Raw genomic sequence first — 23,053 nt, forward strand, 5'->3', positions numbered from 1 at the left:
AGGCGCAAGGAAAAGACGCAAGTGAGGAAAACAGGGATGCAATTAAGAACTTTGGGATGCAGCTTAGGAACCTCAAGTAACCCTGCATTCTGAGAGCGCAGTGCTCTAGTGGGGTAATAGGGTACTATGAGCTCTTTAAGTTATGATGGGGCCTGACCGTTTAGCGCTTTGTGGGTGAGGAGGACGATTTTAAATTCTATTCTTGATTTTACAGGGAGCCAGTGCAGAGAAGCTAATACAGGAGTAATATGATCTCTTTTTCTAGTTCCCGTCAGTACACGTCCTGCAGCATTCTTGATCAACTGGAGAGTCTTAAGAGACTTATTGGAGCAGCCTGATAATAAGGAGTTGTAGTAATGTAGTCTAGAAGTAACAAATGCATAGACTAATTTTTCTTCATCATTTTGAGACAGGATGTGTCTGATCTTCGCAATGTTACGTAGATGAAAGAAGGCAGTCCCTGAGGTTTGTGTTATGTGGGAGTTAAAGGATATATCCTAATCGAAGATAACTCCCAGATTCCTTACGGTGGTGCTGGAGGCCAGGGCAATGCCATCTAGAGTAACTATATCATTAGATTATTTGTTTCGGAGGCTTTCAGGGCCAAGTACAATAACTTCAGTTTTGTCTGAGTTTAACATCAGGAAATTGCAGGGCATCCAGGTTTTTATGTCCTTAAGGCATGCTTGAAGTTTAGTTAACTGGTTTGTTTCGTCTGGCTTGATCGATAGATATAATTGGGTATCATCTGCATAACAATAAAAGTTTATGGAGTGTTTTCTAATAACATTGCCTAAGGGAAGCATATATAAGGTGAATAGAATTGGTATTATGAGCCTGTTATGTGTCCAAGGGACCAGGGGCAGCAAAGAATTAGGAGAAACAGCAGATATCGGTGAGGAATGGAGTTGTTGTTTGAGAACCTGCTGAGCAGCTGTCTCCGCAAGTGACCATTCTCCTATATTTGATTTTATGGTGATTTTATCACAGTCATGGATCACAGAACCAGCAAACGGTCACTGATGTCATTCATCAGCAGCCCGCTCTACTTTCCATGCAATTTGTAAATATATTGTTGATTAGAGTGGCACAGTGCGCTGTTATTCTGCTTGGTTTGGTGATCAGTGGATATAAACTCATACTATACATTGTGTTAATAAATTTGTCTGTCATTTTGTGTGTGTTAGGATTTAGCAGGTCTATATTGAAGTACCCACAAATGAATGTAATCTTCTGATTAGTTTTGGCAAATATTCTCTCCATACTGTCTTTAAAAGTTTCAATGCAGGCTCCTGGTGCTCTGTATACACAACTGACAATCATATTTCTTTGGTTTTCCATGCAGATCTCTACAGTGATGCATTCCATCACATCATCAAAAGTGGTTGACATGTTTTCTAAAATCTTATAGTTCAGACTATTTTTCACGTACAGGGCCACACCCTCTCCTCTTTTGCTCTTCCTGTTCATGTAATTGAATTCATTCATATCCTTTCAACTCGAAATCTGGTTCCTTCTCAGAATTGAGCCAGGTTTCAGATATTGCTATGACATTGAATGGTTTTATGAATTGTCCTAAGTATTCTTTGATGTTTTGGTGATTAGCATATAAGCTTCTAATGTTGAAGTGAATAATTGACATTCCTTGATCTGACTTCACATAACTATTATACTGTTCATCGGTGTAGTAGCAACATGTGTTGTTTAGATGGTTAAAGAAATTATAGTCAGGATCAATATCTTCCAGTTCCAGTTCATGTATATTGTGTTCAGTTAGTGTTCAGAGAATGTTATGTAATTCCACAAGAACCCATTTTCTACAGACATGATTACCTTGGTGTGTTGTTCTGGTGTTATTGGTATTTGTCCAGTTCTTAAATTTCTCTGATGACCAGCACTCTGGCCTCCTCTGGTTACCCGTTCAGTTTGATGAACACCTTACAGTTCACACCGCAATCTGGCGAGACACACACTCTTGTGTAGTCTGACTGTCCATGAGTAAATTATGTTTTTGCTGAAATGACATGCAATGTGAAATGGATGTTTTTTGTGCCACTGCTGTCAGTCAGTAATGTAAGTTCAAATGTTTGCTGTAACCCGTGATTGCTCTTCACTCCCTGCCCCCTTTTTCTTTCTTTTTATTTATTTATTTTTCCTTTCCTTCTTGGTATCGTCATGTTGTGTGTGCATATGTATGTATAATTATAAAAAAACAACAAAAAAAAAAACATTGTTTTATGACTAAGTCATGAGCTAACTGGACTCATTATCATTAACTATCTTGCACCAGTCAGATAATAAATTACCTCAGTAGTAATAGCCCACACAGCAGCTGTGACTGACATTTTAAAATGTTCCTAAAAGCAGAAGTGAATTAATAAACTTTAATAAATCTAAATATTTGTGTCTGTATTTATTGTGTGTTTAAAAGTGTTTCATTTCTGTTTGTGTTGCTGTAAAGCCCATGACATCAGGTTCTTCTGTTCACTAGCATTCATGAGCTCCCTCTCCTCATTGACTACTGATAACAATCCAATAATATGAGGTAAACACTTGCATCCAGAGAATCTGTGTCCATCCATCAGCATCACAATCACAACGTGGAGCCCTGTTCTATAAAGCCAGTTTACCAAATAACCCGGGCTTATTTCGGTTAGTCTGACTCATTTTCAGTTGATTCAGTTCCATGAAGTAAATTCAACGTAGTTCAAGCTCAGTTACTATGGCAACTGATGCTGGGAAACTAACCTGGTCCGAGTCAGGCTAACTGTCAGGCTAAGAGTTCCTGTAACACTGACCTGACGGGAAAGTAATGATTTTACCTGTGATGCCATATTATTTCACTTCATTAACCACTATTAGTCCAAAAATTAAATTGATCATAGTATAACAAATATATGTATAAATTGATCATAATATATCATTGGGTGAGCCTGGGACGCCATGAATCACTGCTGAACCCTCTGGAGGTGCCGTGGGCCTATCAGCAAAACACAGAGGAAAGAAGGCACGCACTTGATAACCCAGAAGATGCCATCGCGCACACGCTACTGAGTCGAGGCAGCAGGCCTATGGGTAAGCAATTTAAGGGATCCCAACAACTAGTCCTATAAAACAGATTTACCACAAACATTCAACATCAACACATCTGGACATACGTGGTTTTCACTGGACAGGGAGCGGATGAAAAACTGTCATCTGTTAAGTAACTAAAGCTGTCAGATAAATGTAGTGTAAAAAGTACAATATTTCCCTCTGAGATGTAGTGGAGGAGAAGTAGGAGGTAGCAGGAAATGGAAATAATCAAGTAAAGTACTATGAATTAAGTACAGTACTAAAGTACTAAATGTACTTCCAACACTGAATATAATAACGTTGATTAATAAAATCCTATGTGTACCTGTTGTTTCCCTCCTGACCTCCAGGTGGAGACCTTCTTTCACTTTAAACTGAAAAACCAGACCGGAAGTACTTGGAACCGGAAGTGTGGTTGTTTCGTAGTGACCTCGGCCTGGTGGCGGGATAGTTGTTTCGTTAGCTGACGAGCATATTTGATCCATTTCGAGGCGGCAGAGCTCCAGGTGAACCCGCACACACTCAGGTAAACACTTTAATAATGTTTCTTTGAGCCGGAAATCAAAGTGAATATAGCGTTAGCACGCTGGGCTAGCTGCGATGCTAACAGCTAGTTAGCCTGTTAGCTTCGGCCTGCTGCTGTGTGGCTAACTGCTAGCGTTAGCCTTAGCTCTCTGTAATGTGTGCTCCTGTTATCTGATTGAACTTCCGGTTCCTTTGTGTTTTAGTCCAGTTTGAGAGGAGTTTCTCAGTTTGTCTCAGTTGACCGTGTTATCAGCACTACGTGGATGAGAGTAAAACCAGAGGAGACAGCAGGACCTGAATATCTCTGTGTGCTTTGATTTGTAGTGAGTCCAGGACAACAGAGTCCAGCAGTCAGAGTGGAGACCTGCTGGATCTCAGAGACCAGGACCAGGAGCCCGTTTCAGAAAGCAGCTTTAACAAACTCTGAGATGGAAAAGTTTTCAGATCCAGAACAGCTGATCAGAGTTTGTTCAATCAAATGTGAGGATGAAACCAGCCTTCATCAATGGAGCTCTGATACTACGATTCACCATGGCAACAGGTAAATAAGAGGCAGAGCCTCCATCTGAATCCAGTCCACTAGAGATATTAATGCATGGATATGCTGACTGTGCACATTTCTCTTTAAAAAAGTCCCAGCAGGGAAAAGCGTCAATAACACAATAAAGTTGAATTCAGTGTTGTCCTTTAATTCATCTTTTAGCAGACTGACATCTCCTTAATGGATGATAAAGTGTTATTCTGAGCTGATGGTGACTTGATGCTGTGTGATATTTGAATGTTCAAAGAAATGACTGACAGCACATAAAAGAGTAACTTTAGACAGTCCTGAGTAACAAACTAATATCTGACACACAGTAAACCTTCGATACGGACTGAATGAATGAGGGAATAAAACACTAATCACACTTTCTGAAACAGAGACCAGGACCAGGAGCACTACAAGAGTGAAATGGAGGAGGACCAGCAGAACCCAGACCAGCAGAACAACAAGGTCCCAAGAAGACCAGCAGCAGGCTTGTCCTCTGATACCATCGGTGTTCAGGTCAGTGTTCATGACTTCATGGCTTCATAACGACACTAAAGACACGAGGAAGAGTCAGTAACTGAGTAAATTACTGTTTAAACGACACAAAACGGATGTTTTTACCCACAAAACTGCGTTGAAAAATTACATGCGCAGGTAGAAGGAAGTTACCGCTTTTATTGTGTAGTCTGAGTAGCATGACGTCATATCCGTTTAAAACCAAAACAAAGCCGAAGGTAGAAACCATGCTGTGATGGAATAATTGATATACAAGTTATCTTTGGAAGGAAGAGGTCCGGAGCTGATGATGTCTTACAAAAGAAGGTTTATTGAAGCTTGATCAAGGAGAATTGACAGGTCTCCACAATAGATGCTCTCTGCGTGAAGGCCTCACAACTCTGTCCTTCCTCCCCGGTGCTCAGCGTCTTACCCCTTATCATGTTATGACTTACTTCGTTCCTCTGGCATCTCTGACCCTGGTTGCCCTAGCGACTGGCTCTACGGTCTCCACTACAGGCACAGCTGTACAGATAACGGTGGCTCCTCTAGACAGGACTCCAACCCAAGAATGTCAACAGAGGGACACTCTGACAAACACTCTGACCTTTCTACCAATAAGAGAGGAATTGATGGAAAATTCCATCACACATGTGACCTGCAGCCTCACCAGTGTTTCCTCTATATGCAAGCAGCAGCATTGCTGCTAAAATACGACCACCGTTGCATACTTTTTTTATTACAAGGGGAGAGAGGAGAGGGCTCCGTCTTATCTCTTCAGAAACTAACGTTATATTATTTTGCGCTACAGATGCTTCATATCCAGGTCAATTCACCCACCTGTGAATAAAGCATATTTGGCCTCATGTGCCAAGGCCTGGCCACCAGACGCTCGCCGGCGAGCTCCCCTCCCAGGTCTGGCTCCAGGAGGGGGCCCCGGTCTCCCTTGTCCGAGCGAGGTCACTTCAGTCCGTTTGGTCCATTTCATTGAGGTCTGTGAATCGCTCTTGGTCTGGCCCCTCCCCTGAGACCACTTTGCCTGGGGAGACCCTGCCAGGGACTAATGCCCCCAACAACACAGCTCCCAGGATCACTGGGACACACAAACCCCTCTACCACAGTAAGGTGGTGATTCATTTGAGAAGGAGTTGAGGAACTAAATTCACAAAATACATGACCTGTTTCTTTCCGATCTGTACGGAAAGGGCATATACTCCAATTGCCTTGAGGAGAGTCTGCGGTGATTCCGCAGAAAGAAGGCGGTGGCTTCGCTGTGCGAAGGCTGGGGGAGGATTCTGTTGACACTGGTCATGGTACAGGTCTTGACTGACAGCGGACCTCTCGGACCGGAGTGCTAGGAGCATGTCATGGGTCACCATGCCATTGAGGTGCACGCCGCCGATCATACAGGGGCCGTACAACGCCTAATTTGTGTTTTTCAGCAAGCAAAGAAAAAACCTGTGATCGTGAAACAAGTTTGGATTGCCAACCCGCGGCGGCTGTGGGCTCGTGGGTGGCATGGACGGGTCAAAGCCGAGATCAGGCTCTGGAAGAGGCATGAGCATTGGAAGTGTTCCCCCTTGACTCCTGGACAACGGGGACTTGTCCGTCTGGGACTGGCTAGCTGCCTGCAGGAAGCTAATTGTTTTAACCTTGTAGTCTAATTCATGTAGTGTAAAATGCCATAGGACGCATGCAGGACGTGTCCTGAGTATTTTAGCGACAGGACGGCCCACATTTCCTATCATGCCTGCCTAGTCCCAATTGCTGGTGTTGAGTAGTTTGCTGTTTTAAGTTCCAAAATGGAAATATACTTTTGTTAGTGTTTGGAATGTAATGTGTCTGTTCAGAACATGGAGGCTTATGTTTGTAATTATGATTTTTGTGCTGGTTTATAGTTTTAACCAGTAGTGAGAAAGCTGTTACATTTCTCTTGTGGGCTGTGACGGAGAAAAAAAATAATCGCTAATCGTCGATCCAGCTTTTGAGTTCTATGACCAAAATCGGAAATTAATTTTGATCTATTTCCAATCTAGAATCAAGATTGTGACACCCCTATTGCCCGCTCATGTATACCATACCGTACACTACCTGCTCAGCATCAAACAGCAGACAGACACAGTTAGAGACTAGCTGGTGAACATAGTGGAGCATTTAGCAGCTAAAGCGACAGAAATTTCCCTCAGGAGTTGGTAGAGACCAAAATCAGAGCTAAAAGGGAAGAATAGCAGAAATCAAAAATCAGGTTTATTGCCCAGTAGGTTTACACATACAAGGAATTTTCCTTGGTGTTTTTGGTGCATAACAATAAACATAGTAAGAGAAATAAAATCAATAATAGCAAACACTGTACTGCAAAAGACAAACAAAACCATTGAATAGAAAAAGTTACAATAAGGACATGAAAAAAGATTTAAAATATTTGCACTATTTGTTTTGAAGTGAAAGAGCTGAACAGTTTTGGAACAAGCTCCCCACTGACATTAGGACAGCAGTAACCCTAGACATCTTCTGTCACAGATTGAAAACACCTGTTCAGACTGCATCAGACTGCAATTTAAAAAAAAAAAACTTGGTCTCTTCTTTCTAATATGTAGCACTCAAAGCAGTTTGCCTATTTGATGAATTTTAATTTAATTTAATTTTTATTTTATTTGATATTTTTTGTAAGTCGCTTTGGATAAAGTCAGCAAAATAAATGTAATATAATAAAAACAAAAAAATCTGTTGTGTTCATCAGGTTCATCACTGATGCCCGACGTTCTGTAGCCGTTCTTATGAACATCAGAGTGATTAAGAGCTTAGACAGAAATACCATCTCTGGAAAACAGAAGTTTTCAGGATTTCCTTCAGCAAACCAACTGGACTTGAGCAGGGAAATATTTTGTCATTGTGTTTTTAATTATGTGATTTTGGACAGGTATCCTGTAGGATCGACAGTGAAGATTTGTAGAGGAGACCTTTTTACTCAGTAGTGCTGCTGGGTAAAATAAAGTCTAGAGATCTCATCAATGAAAAGGCTAGACTGAAAAAAGACTGAGACTGATCTGAGCTCTGTTTATGTTTGTTGATGTCGGCTGATAACTAGCTAACGCTAGCTAGCTGGCTTTCTGCAAATATCAGGCTGATGTCTTGTCAACACTAACAGTGCAAATGAATTATTAGACCTGCCTGCATTCAAAGTGATAATTAAAGTGTATGTACTTAGTTGGAGCAGCTGATACTGACAGTGCATGCGTAGCTGTATGAGATAAAATGTATTTTAAATAGATACACAAGAGGATGACAGAAACAGAGACATATTTAATAAAAAAAGGTCTAAATCTGTGCAGCAAAGGTGGAGATATCCTTACTTAGTGCATGGTACGGGTCAAGTTTCAACAATACTGGGTCTTACATTTCCCATCATGCAACTCAATACTAGGGATGTCGACTGATAATTAAGAAATGTCAAGGGGCATCTGTGGTGATCAATCAAATGTCTACAGAGGGACACAGCCCTGCAGTTTGTTGTCACAGGTGGTAGTGCATAAGTCAAACTGAAACATTGTGGGTTATGTTCCACTGACATGCTCTAAATGTTCTTTATGGTTCCAGATAGGTCGCTCCACCATGGCATCTCACTGACTCTCTCTGTATTTCTGTTGCTTTAGAAATGGAGAGGAAAAAAGGGACCGATTCATCAGAGATGTCACACTGGAGAGAAACTACACAGCTGTGACCTACGTGAGAAAATGTTTGCTTTGGGCAGTAACCGCAAAGTCCACCAATGCATTCACACTGGAGAGAAACCCTACAGCTGTGATGAATGTGGGGCAGCTTTCCTACAACAGAGTCATCTGAAAAGACATAAACGCATTCACACTGGAGAGAAACCCTACAGCTGTGATGAATGTGGGGCAGCTTTCCTACAACAGAGTCACTTAAAAAGGCATCAACGCATTCACACTGGAGAGAAATCCTACAGCTGTGATGAATTTGGTGCAGCTGTCACGAAAATGCATCACCACATTCAAACTGGAGAGAAACCCTACAGCTGTGAAGAATGTGGGGCAGCATTCCAGCGCCAGAGTTCCCTAAAAAGACATCAATGCATTCACACTGGAGAGAAACCCTACAGCTGTGATGAATGTGCAGCAGCATTCCGGCACCAAAGTAACCTGAAAAATCATCAACGCATTCACACTGGAGAGAAACCCTACAGCTGTGATGTATGCGAGTCAACTTTCCAACGCCAGAGTCACCTAAAAACACATCAAGGTAGTCACAGTGGAGATAAACCCTACAGTTGTGAAAAATGTGGGGCAGCTTTCCTACAACAGAGTCACCTAAAAAGACATCAACGCATTCACACTGGAGAGAAGCCGTACCGGTGTGACCAATGTGGTAAAACCTTTTCTCAGAGTGGTCACTTCAAAAATCACCAACGCATTCACACTCGCGAGAAACCTTACAGTTGTGACCAATGTGATAAAACTTTTTCTCGGTTTGATAACCTTAAAGTCCACCAACGCATTCACAGTGGAGAGAAACCATACTGGTGTGATCAATGTGGGAAAACTTTTTCAGATGGTAGATCCTTAAAAGTCCACCAACGCATTCACACTGGAGAGAAACCTTACTGGTGTGACCAATGTGGGAAAACTTTTTCTCGTTCTGGTCACCTTAAAGCCCACCAACGCATTCACACTGCATAATTTTGAATGTTTTTCAGAGCACAGCTAGCTGTTTCCTCCTGCATCCTCCCCATGCCCTGATAGCTGTGTTGTTATATTCTCAGCTTCTCTCCACATTGAAGGCAGACCAACAGTAAATTCCTGTTCTAAACAGCATGATTGTTTTTTTGGCTATAACTACATACTTGCACCACCAGAATCTTCCCAATGGGACTCCGTTATGTGGCTGAACTGTCAGAACATCTGGAAGAGTATTCCAATCACAAGGAGGGAGAACCAACCACAAACTTTTAAAAATCTTAAAGGAAATTTCAGGATTATTTCAACCTGTCGTATTTCCCATAAATGTAACCGTTGTGTCTCTATGGGTCACGCTAACTTTGCACTCAGCACCTCAGTTATAGAGAATGAGGGATCAAAGACTAGTACAGAACATTGATATCAGGGACAGCTGCTCGAGCCTCCTACAACTTTCCAAATTAACTGACTCGGTCAGATTCAGTAACAACAAGTTAGCATGACCAATAGAGTCACAATGGACAAATTTATGGGAAATACATCAGGTATAAATAAAGCTGAATTTTCCTTTGAGATATCTGCTGGTACACCCTAATGACAAGACATTCACCTTCGACATCAGAGACCATCTTTGAACAAAGAAAGGGGTAACCCACCCTCCCCCCCAAGTATTTTTTTATTGATTAATCTTTTCAATTAGTCGAATAAACTAACGACTAATTTATTGATTATTCTAAAGATTTTTTTAAAAATCCTAAAATAACACATAACTAATTTACCCCAAATAATTATCAAAACCTTGTCTGATTAATATTTCAATATTGTATTCATTCATGTTCTCTTAAAAACAAACAAATGTAACAAGATTATAGACCCTATTTGTCAGATGCCTGATCAGAAAAATACTGGACCTCAAATTCAGAAGCATTGCTGTGACACACAGATTATTTTAATCACTGTGTGTCACAGCGACCCTTTCCCTTAACTTAAGAATCAGTAGTTTTACTGAAGTACTTGACTTCAAACTTAAAATGGTTATGATATGGATTCATTTAATCACTGGCCTAATAAGATCATCACTGGCAATCAGTGTGGGGCAATGAAAGTATTAGAAAGAATTGACAGACTGTAGCGTTAGTTTAAGCCATTTTCTCACTGATAAATGGCCGTTAAAGTAAACAGAAAATATAAAACGGCCCAATAACGACGTTAGATGACGCATGTTGTAATGTTACGTTACCATGACAGCAACGGTGCAGAAATTAATTTTAACACAGAGGGGATGAGAAAATGTTTAGAAAATGTATTGATCCATTTATTGTAGTTGATCCAACAGAACCAATCCCCCCCCCATCCCCACCATCATACTGTAAAATAAAGTTTTTACTGCCGATCGTTATCAGCCAACATTCAGTAAAAATATGTGATCGGGAGATAAGCATTAATGCTTTCTTGTGATGCTTCGACACACGTTATGCAAATCCTTTTATTTTGAAACTTCTTCCAGAAATGTTACCTGACCTCTCAGGGCACTAAGTGGTGAGATTCGTAATTTACAACCAGCCTGGTTAAGCTCACAGAGGAGAAACAACCACAAGACTTAGTACCCATCCTGACCAATTGAGCTGTTTATTGAATTATGGGTTAAAGGCTCTGACATCTAGTTCTTCCCAAAGACTCAGAGAAGCAGTGAAGACCGGTAAGACACAATGAACTGATGTTGAGAATCAGAATGAAACTAATTCTGCTATTAAAATGTACAGTAATTAATATTCAATGTTTAAATGATCATCTGAAAAGAACTTAATTAGGAGATATCAGTCACTGAATTGACCTGGTCACATTTGATTAGTCTCTATTCATAAATGTTCATGGTTGTATTAACTGTATTCCTTCATTCATCCTTTATCATTCTATTCCTTTTTCCTTTTGTTTGATCATTTATTAACTTATTTTCTGTTAGTAGTTTAGTCATGTAGCTATTTAAATAAACACTTAATTTATAAAGAACTTGGTTATTTGATGTGTGTGTATAAAACAATTCTAATGACTGTACACTATGCTCAAGAACTCTGTAGTATCCCTGAGATTATGAGATTCATTTGATTAATATCACATTGTCCATGTTTTTCCTAAATTGGGTGGTGTCCTAAATTGAATAATTTAATTGAATATAAGGTTGATTCTGCAATTAAAAATAATTGTTTATGACAACTGAAGCTGAGTGCCATCACTCTTTCACCTTTTGCAACAATTCAGAGGTTTACGATTCATAATTTTGATTTATTAATTACAGATACTGTACATTTTACTGTACATTGTGATTTCAAAATACTCCTGCTGGTTTACAAAGCACTAAATGGTTTAGGTCCAAAATACATTTCTGATCTTCTGCTATGTTATGAACCATCCAGACCTCTCAGGTCATCTGGATCAGGTCTGCTTAGTGTCCCCAGAGTCAGAACTAAACATAGCTGTCCTTCCTGCAGTTTTCAGTTTAAACTGTGTTGATTTTAGTCTGGATTATGATAAAAACTTCGTATTTGTATAATATTATCATACAATCCGCGCACCGAGCTTTGATTGGTCAGTAGGCAGTGATTTTATACGAGTTGATCTCTTATCTGGAACATAACCTGCTCCGGAGCAGGTCAGGTGTTCAGCATCAGTGATCTACCCGGTAAGAAGTGAACCACCGTCGTACGAATATTAAGCACAGAAATAAGACAGCAGATCTAGTCCAGGAGTATTACAGTCACAGGTATAGGAAGTACAGTGATCATGTACAGCTTTGTACAGATGGATCGAAGAATCCACAGACAGAGGCAACAGGTGCAGCAGTGATGATACCCATTACTTGAGTGTAACAGTTTTTCAAAAATTAAATAGCTTTCTGGCACTAAACAACTCTTTTGATGTCTTCCAGTCAGGTTTTCGACGAAACCACAGCACTGAGACTGCTCTTGTTAAGGTCTTCAATGACATCCGATTGAACACAGACAGTGGTAGAACTACGGTTTTAGTTTTACTGGATCTCAGTGCTGCATTCGACACGGTTGACCATAATATATTACTAGACCGACTGGAAAACTGGGTGGGTATTTCTGGCATAGCACTCAGCTGGTTTAAATCCTACCTAAAAGACAGGGACTTCTTTGTGTCTATAGGTAATTGCAAATCTGAGCTGAACAAAATCACATGCGGAGTTCCCCAAGGCTCCATCTTGGGGCCTCTTTTGTTTAACATCTACATGCTCCCACTGGGTCAGATTTTTGAGAACAACAAAATAAATTACCATAACTATGCAGACGACACACAAATTTACATAACTCTATCACCAGGAGACTACAGTCCAATACAAGCACTGAGTGAGTGCATTGAACAAGTCAATAATTGGATGTGCCAGAATTTTCTTCAGCTGAACAAAGACAAAACTGAGGTTGTAGTTTTTGGAGCCAAAAAGAAAGATTAAAGGTTAGTGCTCACCTACAATCTGTGATGTTAAAAAGCTCAGACCAAGCCAGAAACCTTGGTGTAGTCATGGACTCAGACCTGAGCTTTAACAGCCATATTAAGACAATTACAAAGACAGCCTTCTATCACCTGAAGAATATAAGAAGAATTAGAGGACTGATGTCTCAGCAGGATTTGGAAAAACTAGTACATGCATTTATCTTCAGCCGACTTGACTACTGTAACGGCGTCTTTACCGGTCTTCCTAAAAAATCGATCAGACAGCTGCAGCTGATTCAGAACGTTGCTGCTAGAGTCCTCACTAAGACCAAGAAAGTGGATCACATCAGTCCAGTTCTGAAGTCTCTACACTGGCTGCCTGTCTCTCAGAGAATTGATTTCAAAATACTGCTGCTGGTTTACAAAGCACTAAATGGTTTAGGGCCAAAATACATTTCTGATCTTCTGCTGTGTTATGAACCATCCAGACCTCTCAGGTCATCTGGATCAGGTCTGCTTAGTGTCCCCAGAGTCAGAACTAAACATGCAGAAGCAGCATTCAGTTTTTATGCACCAAATATCTGGAACAAGCTCCCAGAAACCTGCAGGACCGCTCCAACTCTCACTTCTTTTAAAACAAAGCTTAAAACTTTCCTGTTTGCGGGTGCCTTTCATTCTGACACTGCACTATAACTTTTACTCTTTTGAGTTTTATGCAATTTTAGCTTCTATCCTAGCTTTTATTTTTAGCTTGTTTTTATTTTCTAATCTTTAATGTTTTAATGTTTTTATGTTTTTATAACTGTTTTAATTATTTCTTAATGTTCTTTTGCATTTTGTCGCAATGTTCTTGAATGTTTCTGTAAAGCACTTTGAATTGCCCTGTTGTTGAAATGTGCTATACAAATAAAGCTGCCTTGCCTTGCCTTGTATGCGGTTGAACTAGTTGCAGTTCTGTTAGCATTGGAGTGGGTGAAGGATATGAGAGAAAGTAAAATACTCATCTGTAGTAATTCAATTTCATCACTGTCAAGCATTAAATCAGTATTATCCAAATACCACCATGACATATTGTATGAAATGTTGTTCATAAACTCAAGAATAACCAGAGAGGGGAAGGACATAGTATTCATGTGGGTACCAGCACACTCAGGGATCCCAGGAAACAAGAAGGTAGATAAGTTAGCAAAGGCGGCGATCATGAAAGAGCAGGTCGAAAGAAGTATAAAACTTTCAAAATCGGAGGGAAAAAGCACCGTCTGGAGGGAGGTCAACAAACAGTGGCAGCAGTGCTGGGATAGAGAGTCCAAAGGGAGACATTTACACAAAATCCAAAATAAAGTAGGAGGGTTAAGAAGTCATGGTAAAAACAGAAAAGAACAGGTTATAATTAGCAGACTAATAATTGGGCACTGCCAATTGCACAGCTCACTATATATTATTGGAAAACACCCTACTGGTCACTGTAGTGAGCGTCAGGTCATGGAGACAGTTGAACGTGTACTTACTTAATGTACAAAGTATGAGTTAAAGGGACTGTTTGTAAGAATCAGAAATGCATGTTAACATTTCAGACATTTCTGACTTTCGTTGACTTGATTTATACGTGTAAAAAGTTACAAACAGTCCCTTTAAATAGACGGAGTATGACAGCAGGGTTGCAGAGGGTGGCACCAGTGGAGAATAGGGTGGAGGATTTGCTTGGATGCGGGGACACGGTGGAGGGGAGAAAGGTGATTTTTAGGTTTCTGATCAACACTGGATTAATTAAGAGACTATAGTACCTGTTGTTTCCCTCTTGACCTCCAGGTGGAGACTTTCTGTTACTTTAAAGTGAAAAACCAGACCGGAAGTACTTGGAACCGGAAGTGTGGTTGTCTCGTAGTGACCTCGGCCTGGTGGCGGGGAGTTGTTTCGTTAGCTGACGAGCATATTTGATCCGTTTCGAGGCGGCAGAGCTCCAGGTGAACCCGCACACACTCAGGTAAACACTTTAATAATGTTTCTTTGAGCCGGAAATCAAAGTGAATATAGCGTTAGCACGCTGGGCTAGCTGCGATGCTAACAGCTAGTTAGCCTGTTAGCTTCGGCCTGCTGCTGTGTGGCTAACTGCTAGCGTTAGCCTTAGCTCTCTGTAATGTGTGCTCCTGTTATCTGATTGAACTTCCGGTTCCTTTGTGTTTTAGTCCAGTTTGAGAGGAGTTTCTCAGTTTGTCTCAGTTGACCGTGTTATCAGCACTACGTGGATGAGAGTAAAACCAGAGGAGACAGCAGGACCTGAATATCTCTGTGTGCTTTGATTTGTAGTGAGTCCAGGACAACAGAGTCCAGCAGTCAGAGTGGAGACCTGCTGGATCTCAGAGACCAGGACCAGGAGCCCGTTTCAGAAAGCAGCTTTAACAAACTCTGAGATGGAAAAGTTTTCAGATCCAGAACAGCTGATCAGAGTTTGTTCAATCAAATGTGAGGATGAAACCAGCCTTCATCAATGGAGCTCTGATACTACGATTCACCATGGCAACAGGTAAATAAGAGGCAGAGCCTCCATCTGAATCCAGTCCACTAGAGATATTAATGCATGGATATGCTGACTGTGCACATTTCTCTTTAAAAAAGTCCCAGCAGGCAAAAGCGTCAACAACACAATAAAGTTGAATTCAGTGTTGTCCTTTAATTCATCTTTTAGCAGACTGACATCTCCTTAATGGATGATAAAGTGTTATTCTGAGCTGATGGTGACTTGATGCTGTGAGATATTTGAATGTTCAAAGAAATGACTGACAGCACATAAAAGAGTAACTTTAGACAGTCCTGAGTAACAAACTAATATCTGACACACAGTAAACCTTCGATACGGACTGAATGAATGAGGGAATAAAACACTAATCACACTTTCTGAAACAGAGACCAGGACCAGGAGCACTACAAGAGTGAAATGGAGGAGGACCAGCAGAACCCAGACCAGCAGAACAACAAGGTCCCAAGAAGACCAGCAGCAGGCTTGTCCTCTGATACCATCGGTGTTCAGGTCAGTGTTCATGACTTCATGGCTTCATAACGACTCTAAAGACATGAGGAAGAGTCAGTAACTGAATAAATTACTGTTTAACCCTCTGAGGTCAAAGCCATTTTTCTTTAGCTATTTTTGGTCTGTCGGGTGTCCTATTATAATAATTAAGGTAGAATCTCAACACTGTAAACTTTCTTTTTGATGGGAATGTACTTTGTTGCCTTGGCCTGGTCTGTTTCTGGAAGTGGCCTTGGCTACCACCCCCCTGGTTCTATTGACTACCCTGCTGGCGAGGTTGTTGGCGCCGCTGGGGTGTTGCCTTGGTATTCACTCTAGCGTGAGGCTCTTCGTTGCCTTCTAGTGCTAGGTGGTGCTTAATATGGTATGAATCCCCAGGACTCTGGCGTTGTCCTCGTACATCCTAGCAGGGTGCGCATATATCTCCCATGTCATCTTTTTTTTTTTCGTTCATTCAACCTTTATTTAGTTCTCGAGGAATCATTGAGGGCATGCCCTCAATTTCAATGATGTCAAGACAACAATAAAACAGAATAAATACACAAAAACCAAATCAACGAATTACAAGAAGCATTCAGCCAGACAGCAATAGAACACTGTGAAAAACAGTCACATTCAAGAGCGTATTAGATTGTGATCATGGATTTAAAATCACCTAGAGGTACAACTGTGTTTAATTTTAATGTGTTTTATTACACGGCTGTGTTGAATACTTGATTCTGATTGGTCAATCACAGCGTTCTGCAGTCTATAATTTCTTTATAGCAGACCGTTGCTATGTATAGCAGACCGTTGCTTTGTATAGCAGACCGTTGCTATGTATAGCAGACCATTGCTATGTTCACAACAATGACCGGCTCGCTGTATATTATTCCTTACTTGTAAACTGTTCCAAGTTTTTGCAGCACAAACACCAAAAGCAGTTTCCCCCAAATTTAGTGTTTGCACGCGGGACTTCAAGCTTTAGCCGTTCACTTGAACGAGTCGAATAATGACTATAGGACCAATTTAATAAGGACGTGATGTATGATGGCAAGTTGCTATTAAGGGCTTTATAAATGAATAAATACCAATACCTATCACGTCTTATTGTTAGAGACGCCCAACCAACCTTTTCATACAAGATGCAATGATGAGTACAATAACTGTCAGCAGTAATAAATCTGAGGGCGGAGTGATAAACTGAATTTAAGGGTTTGAGAGTGGAGGCAGAGGCGTTTCTATAGATAATGTCACCACAATCCAAGACAGACAAGAATACGGCCTCAATTATTTGCGTCCTACAGAACAAGAAAATTAGCTCAGTTTCTGTACAAATATCCAATTCTTTGTTGTAGCATGCTGACAAGTGTGTCAACGTGAAATTTAAACGTAAGTTTTGGGTCCAGCCAGATGCCGCGGTATTTGTACTCTGAGACCCTGTCAATACTAACTCCATTCAGAGTGGTAATATATAAATTATTGTCCACAGTATCTCTGGCTCGAGAATAACATACATTTAGTCTTCTTTGCATTCAGAACTAATTTCAGATTAAAAAGTGCATCTTGCAATTTGTCAAATGTTTGTTGTAGGATATCAGTGGCTGCAGTATCAGCAAAGCAATACAAAACTGTGTCATCCGCATAAAGATGAGAGTTACAATTTGTTAAGAAGGACATAATGTTGTTGATATAAATTGTGAACAAGACAGGATCCAATATAGACCCTTGTGAACCCCCTTTGACAGTGGAAACCATACAGAACGGTCATTGCAGGATCACACATTGCTGTCTATGATACAGGTAGTCCTGAAACCATTTACAGGATTTATAATCAAGACCAATTTCACATACCCTCTGCAGGAGCATAGCATGATCAACACTGTCAAATGCTTTTGTTAGATCGACAAAGAGGGCAGCACAGTATTTCCCTTTGTCAACAGCAGATACACTATCCTTTATAACCACTGTAATCGCAGTGACAGTACAATGTTTAGCTCTGAAACCAGACTGGTTTGAATTTAGGAATGATATGAGCTGATTATTAACTAATGACTTCAAGACTTTAGCAAAACAGGACAGTTTGGAAATTGGCCGATAGTTATTAACCCCCTGAGGTCGAAGCTGTCGTATACGACAGGAAATTACTCTAGTTACTCTTTTTTAGAATATCTCTGGAAAGCTGTGGCGTAGAGACTTACTTTAACTTGCAGCTGCTTCGTCACCACAGTAGCTTTCTAATGTATTGTGTAACGTATTTCTTTCAGATGGTATGTAATCTAACTTGGAACAACAGTCTTTTTTTAGAGACTTCATAAAAGTTATAAATCCAACAATGAAAGTCTTCTATGAGTATTTATCCATTTATTGTCCATAAATATACATAGTCCTCCACCAATTGATTTCTTTGACAGGTGCTTATCTCTGTCTGCCCACTTTGTTCTATATCCGTCAACGGACACTGTTGCTTCTGGCTTTAGCCATGTCTCCGTTAGGCAGATGAGATTACACAGTTTGAAGTCTCTTTCGTGGGTCAGTCTCTCTGTTAACTCAAATAAATGTTGTTATTAAGAGATAGCACATTTGACAGTGTGATGGTAGGGAGTAGGGATGTCACGAGAACCGATACTTCGGGACCAAGTCGATGCCAAAATTTTTAAAAAAGTGACGGTACTCTTTTTCTACAGTACCAACGGTACCGTACGATGCCTGTAATGGTCGTTGGTAGGGATGTGACAGTGAGGAAAATTTTCCCACCGGTTAACAAACTTGTGACAACACCGGTGTCACGGATAACACCGGATATTTTACAAGAAAAGATGACGGTCAACATGTTCAGAGCGCTCACTCTGATCTTTACCATCGGGTGGCGGTGTGTCTGGCCTCTCCGGTAGCGCTTTTGCTGCAGGGCTCCGCTGCGGGGGTCTACCTGGCACCTGTGCTCCATGCACACCAGCTGTGACAGCTCCATCCACCTCGCGGCGATTACCTCATTAATGTTATGGTTCCCTTATGGCATTGAGATTAAACGTGAAATATTGACTACACAAACGTGTGCGTCTCTTATTTCTCTCAGCTAACAATAAAAAACAAGCCGTTAAAGGTGTTACTCAGTTCACTGACACAACATTACCATAGAAACACACTGATGGGACCAACTGTCACTTTGTCAGTGTGAAGGAAAAACAACACAGAAAAGGCACATAACATAACTGCTTGTGTTGTACCACAGATTTTGGTGAATTATGTCCTAAGAGTCTGCTACAGTATAATACAGTATGTAGTATAATGCAGCAATATAATGTAGAATTGATTAGAATGTCAAATATACTATGGTATCATATGGTATAGTATAATATATAACAAAAATACATCAGTATGGTGAGGTATATAATCAGTCCAGCAGAGAGACAATGAGAGGGGAAGGTGAGGTGAGTGTCTCCAGTGAACCAGACACAGTGGATGTCCCCCTTACTTTACTTTTGTAGCAGTGACATTAAATTAATTCCTTTTATCCTCGTGCTAAAATCGACTATAAATCCAAATTTTACAGCTGATGTTTTTTAAAAAAATGTCCCAAGGGGATACACATCGTTGTCACCTTTTTTTTACCCCTGATGAGTTTGCACCCGTTTCTAAATTAAAATAAAATAGAATACAATACTACCTTATTGATCCCCACGGGGGAATTCATCTTCTACGTTTAACCCTTCTCTTATTTTTTCTCTTAGCAGAAATTTTAAAGAAAATATGACGTTAATTTAAGATAACGTTGCTGCATGAGGCCCATTGTGGGTTATGTTCCACAGACATGTTCTAAATGTTATTTATGGTTTTAGATAGCTCGCTCCAGCATGGCATGTCACTGACTCTCTCTCTCTGTATGTTTGTCTGTTGCTATAGAAACAGAGAGGAAGAGGGGGACTCAAACGTCACAGCTGTCAACACTGTGACAAATCCTTCACAACATCTGGATGTTTAAAGATTCATGAGAGAGTTCACACTGGAGAGAAACCGTACAGCTGTGACCTATGTGGGGCAGCTTTCGCCACTAAAGGTGGCCTAGAAAGGCATCAACGTATTCACACTGCAGAGAAACCGTACAGCTGTGATCAGTGTGGGAAAAAGTTTACTCAGGGTAGTCACCTAAAAGACCACCAACGCATTCACACTGGAGAGAAACCGTACTGGTGTGACCAATGTGGTAAAAGTTTTTCTCGGGGTAGTCACTTTAAAGCCCACCAACGTATTCACACTGGAGAGAAACCGTACTGGTGTGACCAATGTGGTAAAGGTTTTTCTCGGGGTAGTCACCTTAAATCCCACCAACACATTCACACTGGAGAGAAACCGTACTGGTGTGATCAATGTGGTAAAACTTTTTCTGATGGTAGTTCCTTTAAAAAACACCAACGCATTCACACTGGAGAGAAGCCTTACTGGTGTGACCAGTGTGGTAAAACTTTTTCTGAAGCTGGTTCCCTTAAAAGACATCAACGTATTCACACTGGAGAGAAGCCATACTGGTGTGACCAATGTGGTAAAACTTTTCCTGATGGTAGTTCCCTTAAAAAACACCAAGCCATTCACACTGGAGAGAAACCGTACTGGTGTGACCAATGTGGGAAAACTTTTTCTTGGTCTGCTAACCTTAAATCCCACAAACGCATTCACAGTGGGGAGAAACCGTAATGGTGTGACCAAGAGGGGAAAACCTTTTCTGATGGTAGTTCCCTTTTAACCCACCACCGGATTCCTACTGGAGAGAAACCATACGGGTGTGACCAATGTGGGAAACCTTTTCTCAGGATGGTTTCCTTAAATACCACCAACGCATTCATACTGCATCATTTTGGATATTTTTCAAAGCCCAGCTAGCTGTTTCCTCCTGCCTCCTCCCCATGCCCTGTTAGCTGTGTTGTTGTATTCTCAGCTTCTCTCTACATTGAAGGCTGACCAACCGTAAATGTATGTTTTAAACTGCATGTATGTTATTGTGGTTATGACTACACACTGGCCTTTATTCCTGTAATACATTTTTTGAATATTTTGTTGATTAATTGTTGTGTAAAGACCAGAAACTTGTGACTGTAGTCGACCCCCTGGGCCTGTGCCCCGTAGACCCATTCAATAATCCGTCCACGAGTCGACAGCTGGAGAAAGATCAAGGAGGACATTCACATCCGACACCAGAGACCATCTTTGAAAAGAGACAGGGGTTGCCATCTCCCCTTGAATACAACCACCTGTTATGATGTGACTGTGCTGGACTAGCGTCATATGATGACAACTGAGGAAGTTTAAGTGCTAAGTAAAGATGGCGCCAGCTGAGGTGAATCCTAATCCTAACCCTAATCCTTCCCAAAATTTCCTACACCACTCCTCTTCTCTGTTCACTACACTGCCTCCCTGTTGCTTCTGGAGGTGTTAGGTGAATCTCTGATATAATCACATATTATTTGTAGGAAATGTCGCCGCATGTTTCGAATGCAGACAGTAGAACCTTCCAGATACAAGACCAGCTCTTCCTTCAACCCCCAGGAATGCTGGCCAACAAGACATCATAGATTTACAACATCCTGCGAACAGCAACCATCGAGATAAGAAGATCCCTTTTCTTCTATATAGCCACCTTTGACCCTTCAAGATCTCCACAGACACTTACATAAACATCCCTTCAGCATTGGCCATCATAAAGCGCCCTAACAGAGACCAGCTGACACCAACTTTCATCCCACTGTGGACTCTGATCTCTACTAAAAACTTTGTTTGGATTTGTCCAAGGACAATTAATATAGAGGACATTTTTAACTGGCAATGATGGTTGGAGACGATGATGCTAGAAGAAATGGTTCAGAGACCCGCTGCACGAGAGAGAGGGATGGAGACGGAGGAAAACTTCATGCCAAGTCGCACCGAGGGAACGTGTCCGCCGACAACAACATCCAGCAATGTCAGAGAGATGGAGACGGACAGAAACGAGTCAAGCCGAGTCAAGCCGAGTCAAGCCGAGTTCACGCCGTGGGATCAAACAGTTCTAGAATGCCGAGGTCCAGACAGAAACTGTAACCACTCCTGGTAACCAGCACAACCTCCCATCTGCACATCTGAAACGTCAGGTGATATAAATACATTTTCAGATGTGAAAGAGTTTGTTGATTACTACTAAACAAATTTAGAGTCAATTAATAAATAGGGTTTGGTTAAGAAGTTGGTAGTTAATATCAGATATAAGTGTAATTGAGAAAATAATCAAAAAGCTTTTACCCTAAATTAGGCTCATCCCTAAATTTAGAATATGACACTGCATCACAATCTTCCCTGGTGCTTCTTAAACTCTCAACTGCTGAACGGTGCATTAATACCCAAAACTAAATTTAATTGATGCGCCTAAACGTCAAGCAACAAATTTAATGAAGAGATATCAGTCACTGAATTGACCTGGTCACATTTGATTTGTTTCTATTCATAATTTCTCTTCGTTGTATTCACTGTATTCCTTCATTCATCATTTATCATTCTATTCCTTTTTCCTTTTGTTTGATCATTTATTCACTTGTTTTCTGTTAGTAGTTTAGTCATGTAGTTAGTTAAATAAACACTTTCTAAAGAACTTGGTTAATTGATGTGTGTGTCTATAAAACAACTTCAATGACTGTACACTATGCTCAAGAACTCCGTGGTATCCCTAAGATTATGAGATCCACTTGATTAATATCACATTTTTGGGTTTTCCCTGTTTTTCCAAAATTGGGTGGTGTCCTAAATTGAATAATTTAGTTGAATATAAGGTTGATTCTGATATTAAAACTAATTGTGTATGATAGCTGAGTGCCATCACTCTCCTTCACCTTTGGCAACAATTCAGGGGTTTATGGTTCATAATATTGAGTTATTAATTGTAGATACATATTTTGATATTAATTAATGATTGATTATTAATCTGTTGCCCCAGCCATAGATATGGTCAAAAGCTCAAAAAGAGTATGTGAGCCATGAGTTTAGAATGCTTTATTCCAGATGAATCAATATTTCCTGGAGCTGCTGTAATTGAGGTTCTCAGTAGAAGTGAATCAATAAACGTTAATAAGTCTAAATATTTGTGTTTGTAATTTGTTGTGTATGAACAATACAAAATATCTGCTTTTCAATATCAGAGACATTAAAATCAGTTGATAAATAAATGTTTCTTTCTTTACCTTAATGCTGACTGAAAATATTGTGTAGTCAAACTATTTTACTTAAGTGTCTTATAATAAAACATGTTCTATATAC

At 40.5% G+C, this 23,053-nt stretch overlaps 2 protein-coding genes across 2 annotated transcripts in view; both read left to right on the forward strand.

Moving 5' to 3' along the window:
* Window positions 1–3,419: 3,419 nt before the first annotated feature.
* LOC119496058 (zinc finger protein 501-like) lies at window positions 3,420–10,858 on the forward strand. Its single transcript, XM_037783104.1, has 4 exons — window positions 3,420–3,601; window positions 3,925–4,141; window positions 4,522–4,645; window positions 8,278–10,858. The coding sequence occupies exons 2-4, from the start codon at window positions 4,029–4,031 to the stop codon at window positions 9,319–9,321; spliced, it is 1,281 nt and encodes a 426-aa protein (XP_037639032.1). The 5' UTR covers window positions 3,420–3,601; window positions 3,925–4,028; the 3' UTR covers window positions 9,322–10,858.
* A 3,761-nt stretch (window positions 10,859–14,619) lies between these two features.
* Window positions 14,620–23,053, forward strand: part of LOC119495757 (zinc finger protein 420-like) — a 79,418-nt gene continuing 70,984 nt past the window's right edge. The window contains 3 exon segments of the mRNA XM_037782517.1: window positions 14,620–14,755; window positions 15,079–15,295; window positions 15,676–15,799. Coding sequence (XP_037638445.1) covers window positions 15,183–15,295; window positions 15,676–15,799 — 237 coding nt within the window. The 5' untranslated portion in view covers window positions 14,620–14,755; window positions 15,079–15,182.

This window comes from Sebastes umbrosus, chromosome 10 (assembly GCF_015220745.1).
Source record: "Sebastes umbrosus isolate fSebUmb1 chromosome 10, fSebUmb1.pri, whole genome shotgun sequence".
NCBI classification, from domain to species: domain Eukaryota; kingdom Metazoa; phylum Chordata; class Actinopteri; order Perciformes; family Sebastidae; genus Sebastes; species Sebastes umbrosus.